The 10,783-nt window shown below is 35.5% G+C and overlaps 1 protein-coding gene across 1 annotated transcript in view; it reads right to left on the bottom strand.

The window, feature by feature from the left end:
- Positions 1 to 1,747: 1,747 nt before the first annotated feature.
- The window catches only part of LOC104080524 (anoctamin-3-like), a gene marked incomplete at its 3' end in the record, with an annotated part of 48,309 nt that continues 39,273 nt past the window's right edge, over positions 1,748 to 10,783 (bottom strand). Inside the window, 6 exon segments of the mRNA XM_009582945.1 lie at positions 1,748 to 1,798; positions 1,800 to 1,871; positions 3,112 to 3,233; positions 5,671 to 5,726; positions 7,161 to 7,267; positions 8,631 to 8,762. Of these exon segments, the coding sequence (XP_009581240.1) occupies positions 1,748 to 1,798; positions 1,800 to 1,871; positions 3,112 to 3,233; positions 5,671 to 5,726; positions 7,161 to 7,267; positions 8,631 to 8,762 (540 nt within the window).

Genomic DNA, 10,783 nt, shown 5'->3' with positions numbered 1-10,783 from the left:
CAGTCGGTACAGCATGAGAAGCTGAGAAGTCCTTGTTTTAGTAGTAAGCACTACTTAGCAACAACTAAAACATCAGTGTGTTATCAACATTATTCCCCTACTAAATCCAAAACACAGCACTATACCAGCTACTAGGAAGAAAATTAACCCTATCCCAGCCGAAACCAGGACAGGACCCAACACAATCAGCCTCCGTGGGGAGCAAACTAAAATCTGTATGTTCTGTCTGCAGCTACTCAACAGCAGCCAAGGGGAAAAACTTAGAATATGAAAACGTGAAAGCTAGCCTACCTCTGTGCTCCTGCGATTTAGACCCTGCAACCTTCAGCAAGCAAACTGCATCTCTCTATTAAAAGATTTAAGCAGCAGTTGTATCTCCAAGTCTTCTTGGGGAAAGCGTATGACACATATACAAGCACATAATAGCTTACAGTTTGAAAGAATTAAATTCTTAGAAATTCTGTTTTCTCTTAGGGAGCGTCAATGCCAAATCTTTCCTTTCACAGGGAGAGCCTAAAATATTAAGCTATACCCTGATAATAGGAAATTATGGCCCTTTGTTCCCCCCTTGTTGAAACTGTCACTGTACATGTGAAGAATACAAGATTTCCAGTTCAACAGTCCTAGTCCCTCTGCTCTATGAACAGGCTGATCCTCTACTTTACATTACATCCATTGCGTTTTACGGACGTTTATTATGCAAAACAATCCTAATGCAGAGATATCTTAAAGATAGCATAGTTTCCTGGCTGACACATTTATTGCATTTAATTGCATTTAATGCAGTTTGAAGTTGTAAAGTCTCTCAGGAGTTTGCTGTACAAAAGCAAGCCTAAAAAAGCCTTAATTACAGCACTGCAGAATATAACAACTCACTGTGAAACAGAAGATAAAGACAATTCCATAAAGAAAACGTAAAATAGTCCTGCTCAAAGCCCAAGAAACACTTCCTATGAAATCTGACTCCAAGTATACTTACAGCCTAAGCATGCAAACTGCTTGGAGGAACAGTTGCAATTGTAAGAGCACTGATACTGTTGTGTCTGATGACATCTAATGGAAAACTTTGTAATAAGGGTGCGTCCTCTGAAACAGTTCCTAAAAATACAGTCAGCACTTAACTCGAGCACCCTCATCACTATTTCTAAATTGACATAAACCCCTCTCAGAGCAAAATCACAACAGCGGGAAACTTGAAAACCAGGCTCATTTCATGTGGCTGTAATCTCCCTGAAGCTGGGTCTCCTGGCTGCAGTTTACACTGACATAGTTAAGAATTTTGCTAGACTCAAAGTGTGCCACTATTACCACTGGGAGAAAAAAAAAAGGCATAGACAAAAGTAAGTTGAAGTTTAGCAACTGTACTACAGTCTGGAAGTTACAGGCAAGACAGAAGTAAACAGGGAGTATATCTGACTGTTTTTTCACCCATTAGCCTTGACTAGAATGACAACCAGTGCAGTACCTACGACATTAGAATTGGTACTTGCTGTTTTTCCTTACAGACAGAATGGGAACCACTGCTGATGCAGGGGTAAGAGCACTTGCTGTGAACAGTATGCATCCAGCTTGATGCAAAACAGATATACAAAGTGGACACACTTGACTGAAGAACTCAGTGTTTTATTTGGTTATTTTTACATGATTACCATATCTGGAAAGCATTTATAAGTATAATAATGATCTCAGTTGTACCAGACTGTTCTTAATTTTCAACAGGCTATTATGTTTTTAAATGGGATTTTACCTTACTTGGCTGGAATCCATCGTAAATAATCCATAAAGGAAAACAAAGAGCTTTTTGAATAAGCATTCCAGTATACCACCCCAACCAGGCAAAATACAGTCCAATTTTTTCACCAAAATATCGCCTACATGAACAGGAAAAGGAAACACATACATTGTTTAAAGTTAAAACTTATGGTGACCTCTATCTATCTTCACAGTAGTAGCATAATTCTAATAAGGAACTACCAATTACAAGTTTGTGGTAAAATTATTGTCAGTTTACCAAAACGTTTTATTTCAGGCTAGCATAGCACTCTAGTGGCACTAATTGCAGACTTACCAGAACATATATTTTACAAGGATATAACTGAAATGCTCTGTAATTTTCATGTCCTTGCAGTAACTGAGTAGATGTACTAGTTTCAACATTATTAAATGTAGGACATTTTATTTGCACACACAGAGATAGATATATATACACACAGAAAACATTTCTGGAAAGGGATAAAGTAAGTTGGTATGACTTAAGTATTCCATTATAAAAAGCATTTATGATTGAAATATGTCATATTACATGATTATCTAACTATTATTAGAGAAAACAATGGATTGAAAACACAAGTTGAAGATTGAGCTTTAATTCTTCAAAACATGGGTATCAGTTGCTAGGAGATGAAGCAGCAGTGATCAGAAAGTCAGTCATGGGTAATACTATTTGATCAGCACAAAATTGTCCCATGGCACATGTTTAGCTCCACAGCCTTCAGTGGAACAATATTGGGCACAATGATTGGTTATGACTGTCAGATCAGGAATAAAAGCTTACAGCAAGGAAAAATGAATTATTGGTATTAAATGTCAAAGATGAGGAAAGTATGAAACCCAAACATCACAATTATTTAACTTCAATCACATATATTTCTCTGCTTTATATTTGGTAATCTATGACATTAATTATACAATATATAAATGGAAGTTTATTTAAACCCACGTGGAAATGTAACAGTTAGGCTGCATTTTCTCTCCACTGGATCTGGTAACTCTGACTGTCCATGTGGGTCTTTGCTCTCAAAGGTGCTTTCATGAGAGGCAAGTGTCTCTGATCAGCAGATCACTTCATGGGTTTGTATTTTAAGTTTCACACTGCAAATTGTCAAGCAGCTGGATCTACATGCCTTTTATGCAGCCTCATTTGAAATTAATAGCCCTGCACAAAAGAGCACCCAAAAGAAGCAACTTAAAGAATTCCAATCTTATCTGATAATACCTAATAGCTAAATTTTACAGGAAAGCATAAGGATGAGGAATTTAGCAGTATGGTTAATGCACTGTTACCAGATAATTTGTATCACAGAAAGAAGCCACTCTTCAAAGTACTAATACCTGATTAAATCGAGAGGTTGGTATTTGTACCACATTCCCCACCGTGCCCAACGCTCATATAAGAGATGTCTGTGATTCTGAGCTCCATGTGTTTTGATGGGATGTCTGCTTTTGTGGCTTCCCTGAAAAATGCAAAGAAATAAAAATATACTACTAGGCACTATGGGAAAGATACACATTTCTTAGGTATTTGATTATAATTTTAAATGAGGAGTTCACTATTTTTAATAAATAGGTCTCATATTATGGACATCTCTAGGATATGTCATCTGGAGCTAACAGTAAGCCTGACGGAAGAGATATGGTCACATATGCTTCTGAAATGGCCAGTTTCTCTAAGAATTAATGATAGAACCATACTAGTACAAGACTATACAGAACTACTCAACTCTTATATGGCATCAAGTACAGTGTTTCTATTTCACTAATACATGCTCATTTGTATGCTTCCACCTATTTCAATTTTTCAAATTTTTTTGAGATGTGTTTGCGTTATCTTCTTTTCTCTCTTATAAAATTTCAGAAATTTCTAGTATGTCAGCTCGGTTCTCTTCTCCTAGACATTTTCTGTAACTTTATTTAACTCCTGTTTAAAAGTATAGAAAACCATAGTCTTTCTGCGGTAAGTGTTTTCAAAGATGATGGAAACAACAGAACTGGCGTTATTTTGAAACCTACACAGGATGCTCAGAGGCGTTAAAAGCAAAACACAGCGTCAGTCTGACCCAAAAGGAGTACTTCCAGGCCATGCCTGACATTTACAGACCGCCTGACAGCCTGAAAGAATAGCCTCATACTCAGCAGTCAAAAGGTAACACACAGGTTCATTAGAACAATCCTAATCAGAATCTCTTGTATTTGTAATTTTACTCCAATTCCGAAGCAGGACATCTCCTTCAGTTGAACTTCTCCCTCCCAAAAAACCCACTACTTAGTTATGGTAAAGAAATTCTTTCATCAAATAACTGCAAGTGAGCCAAATAATTTCTTGGGAAGAGCACAGAGCTCCCCAGAGCAGAACTTCAAAGTTAGCAATCAGACAGATTCTTGACCTTGGTAGATCCAAGTAATTTAGCCATTTAGTTTTTTACCATTTATTTGAAATCTTGAGCATTCCCCACAATTGAAAGAACACTATTTACTTGTTGCAATCTGCTGACCCTCTGGTTTAAGAATGAGTTAAAAACAAAGCTAAACATAGCAAAGAGTCCAATTCTACTAATTTCTCATTACAGTCAGCAAGAAGTGTACAAAAAACGTCAAAACAGAGTGTGACCTTTGCAATGTCCGGGAACACGTAGGAACAGAACATCGACTTATGCTCACAGTCACCTGGATGAATGACTGCAATGCATAAAGCATTACGCAGTATTGCATATTTTTAAATATTTTTTTTTTCCCTGCTTCTTTCTGCACTGTTTATCCATAACAGAGTTCGAGTCTCAGCATTCCCACTGGGAACGAATTTTCACCCTCATTTGCTCATGTGATAAAGAAAAAAAAAAAAAAAAGAGGGTGTTCAACCACTAGCCCTTAGCACCAGTCAAGCATCAATTAAGGTAAGAGTGATTTTAAAATATGACTTCATTAACCTTAACTGAAACTTCGAAACAGTAGCTTATGCCATAACAAAGGAACATACACATAAAATGGATACGACAGCATGGTTTTAACAGCCAGAGAAAGCTTCACATGTTTTCCTGGTAGTATGGCCAGCTTTTCCCTGAAGTCAGTACTGCACAGCTGAAGCGTTAACAATGATGTTCAGTTATTTACCTAAAATATTTCTTCTCCATATTCTCGGTATTTAATTATTAATACCATATAAAAAAATTACTCTCAGCAATTTGTAAAGCACAGGTCAGTCCTTTGAAACATGAGACCAAGCCACAATATTCAGCTCAAGCAATCAACAGGGTTCACAGCTGCAATTACCATGCTACTGATGGCATTTAAAATGACTGAAGATGTGCGGCTTACTTCTTTCTTGTCAATACACAAAGACTGTCTGAAAACCCTCTGAAGCCAAACACAAGTTTTTCATTTACTTCACAGGTTTACAGTCTTCAGTAGACTTTAACCTACTGAAGAAGATATCGTCAAGTAGAAGTTATCCAGAACTATTCAGAAAAGACTAAATGGGAAATAATTAACCAGTCTCCCTAACTGTGATCAAGTGCGCAAGCTATTAGAAAAACAGAACATTTTGTAGGTGGCAGGCAAAAATAATTTAATACAACTAATTGGAACAGATTTGGAAAAAATGATACTCTCATTAAGAACTCCACAGGCAATGTCCGGTTCATAAAAATAAAAAAAGGATTCTAATATTCTAGTTCAGTAAGAAAATGCTTCAGGAAGCTATTATAATGCATTATATAAGAAAAAATTAACAAGCCAATATGAAAGTAAGAGCTATAAATAAAAAAAAAATTCTCAACAGATTACATAGTGAAATTAAAAGTTTACAGGACAAAATTAAAAATAAAGTAGGATCTCAAAACATTAATGCAAGCTTTAATCTAAATATAAAGACAAATACAAAATTAACCAGGTTACCTCATGCGGTGGAAATGCTGCTTCATATGTTCCATTATTTAGTAATCTATTAATACCTAAAAAGCAAAAAAGCATTAATTCTGATATCAATTTTTTATACACGTTAATTTCAAGCAGTGCGAGATTTCAAGTTACATATTGAGAATGTAACTTAATATTAGATGCTCAGGATGCTGCTAAACATGTCAATAATCAATAACCCCACCATCTGTTTGTGCAGGTCGTGCTGATCCCTTGAGATTTCTGGCTCTGTCAAACTACAGCAACTTTCTGAGGGCCGATGTCTGCAACTTTTCTCTCAGGGTTGGGTGCTCATGCCAGATCAAGTGTGAGAAGATAGTTACATTCATGTTGTATTCATCGGAGCAAATGATACAGATTTTATGGGTGACCAGATGATCTGACATACACAGAGAGTGGTATGGACAGACAATCCTTGAGGCAGCAAAACCCCTGCAGGTTTAAAAGCTAACCTGTTGTTATTTTTACATATAAGCCAGCTGAAGGAGTTTGTATCAGAGCAGTGCTCTGCACCGTACTGGCTACAGCATTTTGGATCAGTTCCTAGAGTCTTCCTAAAAACAGATTTGTTGTACTATCAAAGCAGATTATAAAAAATAAATAATAAATAACCATTAATAATTATAATAAAAAGATTCAGTAGCCTGTAAGCACACACCCATAGCCAACAGTTGCCCCAAGAAATACGTACTTGTGACAGATTTCAGATTTGTCCATTCAAATATACAAATTATGCTAAACTAATCTTGTAATGAAATTTGCCATCATCACTTCAAAGGCATTAGATTTGAACCCTTGTTTTCTATGTTTTTCTTACTACTGCTTTTCTTCAGAAACTCAAGCAACAACTTTCTGTAATTTCTATCATCTCCTTAAGTATAAGGTTTTAAGCATGCCTATATATATTTAATTCTTAATTTAATTCCTGCAAAGAAAATAGGAAATCATACATACATCCCCTGTTCATTGCAAATAAAAATGAATAGTTAGACCTTCTAAAAAAATAATACTGTAATAGGAGAGTTGATATAAACTGAATTTAGTCTTCAAGTCAACTGTCTCTGAGCCGCATGGAGACCTCAAGTAAGTTAAGTGTAGCTCACATGGATTCTGCTGGACTGGAACTGCTGGGTAGTAGCAGAACTACTAGGACCAGTCCTAGAAAACACTTGACAGTTTTCTGAGGTATATGTTATCTTTATTGTGGCTCTTGATCACATAAAGTTATCATAATCTCTCTGATTTATTTTAAAGAATGAGTAATTAGGTGAAAAATATTGCCAATTTTCACTGAGTTATTTAAGAAAATAATTGATGTGACATTGCTTCAACTCTGTTACTGAGTGAATAAAAAGATTTCAAGGAATGGCGAAATTAATAATAGAGTTTACTCAAACGATAGTTTTCCAGGCAAGTAAAGATACAAAACTTTTATAACTTCAGGTTAGGAAAAAATACAGCATTCTCACCCATTTTGGATTTTCCATCTTCATACTTAGTTCTCTGTAGCATGTGATGCACGATTCTACTTCTTGTAGAATTGCTGAAGAAGCTGTCTTTGTTGTTTATCGTAAAACTATTAAAATAATTAATGCCTTTTAATATTCAAACAATGCACAGGTGTTGAAACATAGCTGCTCAAGTGTTTTCTTCTTACAGTGATTTATTGGATCTTTACCCTCCTTGGTTACTGCACAAGATATAAGATTTTACATCCATAGAGCATCTTCTCACGTCCAATAAATTTATCATCATCACAGATTATTGTTGGGAAAACAGAGCAACTAAAACTAAATTCTAAAATATCCTACTATCTAGGTAATTTCTGTTCTGGATATAATTAACTAAAAAAAGATCTTCAGAAGCAGTGGTTGTTCTCGAATTCAAGTTACTTATGAGTTGGCAGATGTCTGTGTCATGGAACTACCAGAAACACTATTTAGAAAAAACAATTATCTCCATGCACTGGACACTTAAGTAGCAGCTCCACAATCACTTTCCCTTAGAGAATCCTAGGATGGAGCCACATAAAGCATCCTTTCTCAGATGGCTCTGATTTCTGGACACCAGAAATCTGACATGCAGGAGCTTTTGCCTACTCAGCTGTGCCAAAAGTGATGCTATTACAGTTGATAACGCCAGCTGAGCTGGTTGAGAAATAACACCAAAACCAGGTGATTGATCCAATGCAATATAGTCAATTACTGAAACAAAAATTGAGATTATAATGCAATTACTCTATCTTTCCAGGGTAAAGTCAGTCCACTAGCATATAGCTTCTTTACTGAGAAAAAAAAATTACTATTTAGCCTAATTTATACTTCTATTTTAAATGAACTTTTCTCTCCTAAAAGAATTATCACAAAATACTTTTAAAATGAAGAAACAGCCAGAATTTTCGAGTCTTACTTTTTGGGTCCTGAAAAAATTTATAACACAGTTAAACTACATCATCACCAACATGCTATTTGAACACATACAGTTTTTATTTGGTGAATATATATTTATACTTTCAGAGACAAAAGCATTTTTAAAATGCAGATCTGATAAGAAAGAAAAAAATCATCACTGGTTTCCAAGGGTTTCCAATTTCAACAGCTGTCTCAGGTTTTGCCTAAGTAAAATATGTAATTAAGCAAAGCAAACTTGAGCAAGTATTTGCATTTTGTAATGTAATGGAAAGAAAAACTTCTAAACCAAAAAGGCAGCGTTCATTTTTCAGTGAAATTTTTGCCTATACTACTGAGTGACCGTCAAATAGCAAGTAACAGTGAGTAGATTTTGGCTTTAAGAGAAAACCCATAGAAAATATCAAATATGATACTGGGTATCTGCCAGTGACCATCTGTTAACGGCTGCCTCTATGGTACTTGCTTAGAAGTGAGAAAATAAAAAATCCTTATGGTCTCTGGCACTGCCTTTCCAGTTCCAGCACTTACTGGTGTATGCGTGCACGGCTAAAGGGTGCTGTGTAGCAATCTGTTTCTTCCAGATCAGGTAGGGCCTCCTTATCAAGCTTCATCGGATTTCTGGGCAACCAACTTTTCAGCTCTCTCATATTTCTCTGCAAACTGAGACAATAAGAAATCAGACTTACATGCTCTTACGTGCTTGTTATTTCTAGCTCCAACATTGCGTATTTAGTGACATCATACTAGAAATGAAATGAAAGCAGGAAACTTCCACATTAAGTAAATAAAAGAAAATAAGGAGTTAAGAGTAAAGTTAGCGGTATTTATTTGTGATCTATCTTGCACACTTTACTCAAGTACAACTCATCCTAAAATTAGTGGGATTATGGTTTGAGATGGGACTGCAGTATTGAGACCGGGGTAAATGATTTTCCAAGGTAGTTCATCTGGCAGAACTGTGGATGCTTATGCCTTACTCAAGAATATATCTAATTACTTTCTCTAGCCCCTCTGGACAAGGCAAGTGTTACTCCTCCTCCCTCCCTCTCTCGCCTGGCAACTCGAACACTAAAATTCATAAAATTTTAAAGCAAATAGGAGATAGCTCAGGATCAAATTTTTATGGTTTTCTGATTTCAATAAAGCCTTGCCCTGCAGAATTTTCATCAAAATCCAAGGGCCGATATTGCCTTATAAAAATGTATACCTAAACATCAAATAAAGTAAAGGATACGTTATACAGAAATGGCTATACAGTCTTTAGACAAAAAAATAGGTATGGCTTCACGCAGTTTCCTAAAAATTGACATTATAAAACACAAACACCACGATTTTTGTATCCTTGATTAGATTATATACTGGTAACAAAAAGGGATTTCTTCCGCTGGCAACTTGCCTAAATAGTATCTCAGGACATGGTTTATACAGGGGAAAACCTAGTGAAGTGCAGCTAATTTTCAAGCAAGTACTAGAAGTTACCTTCTTATTATTTCAATTTTGCATTTCTTGCTGACCTATATTTTTTTCATATTCAACTGCAATAAAATATGGGTATTTAAGGAGTAGATTTCATATTACATGAGTGCTACATTATGACACCATAAGCATATCAGAGATCCAGAAAAAGTCTGAATTTTAGAAAAACATAACCCTAAATATTTTTTCAGCGGGATTTGGGCCTTACTCAATGAATATGTATGTATGATATATAAAGCATATATATCTTATATCCACAAAAAGTGTAAAGCTAAGTATAATTTTTTTTTTATCTGAGGTGAATACTTAATTGCCTGTGCTAAGCAGAAGCACAGCTACCCATTTCATAATGAAGATTAATAAGTGATGACATAGTAAGTTGCTCTCAGGCAGCAAAGCCACCTATATGAAAATATACCTCATGATCAACATCAGCAAAAAAAAGTTCTACCCCTATCTGACACCGTGTCAGACAGAAATCTAAGCCAAATGTGGGATCAGAATTTTACATTAACATTTAAAATTCTCAAAATTTTCTTCTTGCTATATATTGCCAAGGTTCTGGTGCACACTCCGTATGTAACTCGTACTGCACTTGAGGGACACCACTCTATTTGACACTAAGCATTATGAGCCAAAGAACATAACTATGTTCATAAAGTTGAAACACAGAATACAGGTCCCAGGCAGGCGCCTCCCTTAAGTGTCTCCTTTACTCAAATAATACCTCACTGTGCAAGTTGATTATCTTATTGGTTGTAGCGGAAGTTCTCTCGGTACAAAGTCATACAGAGTGTATGTAATTACAGTTTTCACTTTATTTTCTTCATCCTTTTTTCTGTTGTACACAAGCTGATTTTTTTTTAGAGTCAAAACCCAGGCTTTTCTTTAATGAGGAAAATATGCACATGCATCAGGAAGAAGAACAGAAAAACAATGCATCTGATTTCAGATTCTTCATTATGAAAATCTTTTAGAATTGGTTACGTAAAAAGCCTTGATCATTTTCCCCCTCCAAAAATCTAAAAAACTAGTAGATAATTTTTATATTAAAGAAATTAGCTCCTTTTTAAAATTCATGTCTGCTCTTTTTAACATGCAAAGTAATGAAGAACGGCATTGGAATAAATAAAAAGATTATGTCCACATTACATTTGCAATTTCTCTTCTGAGGCAAAAAGGCTTTTTATCTAAGGTGTGATTGC

This window comes from Fulmarus glacialis, unplaced genomic scaffold, assembly GCF_000690835.1.
Source record: "Fulmarus glacialis isolate BGI_N327 unplaced genomic scaffold, ASM69083v1 scaffold13110, whole genome shotgun sequence".
Classification (NCBI taxonomy): domain Eukaryota; kingdom Metazoa; phylum Chordata; class Aves; order Procellariiformes; family Procellariidae; genus Fulmarus; species Fulmarus glacialis.
Note: the sequence above shows the minus strand (reverse complement) of the source record. Positions and strands in the feature narration are given on the sequence as shown.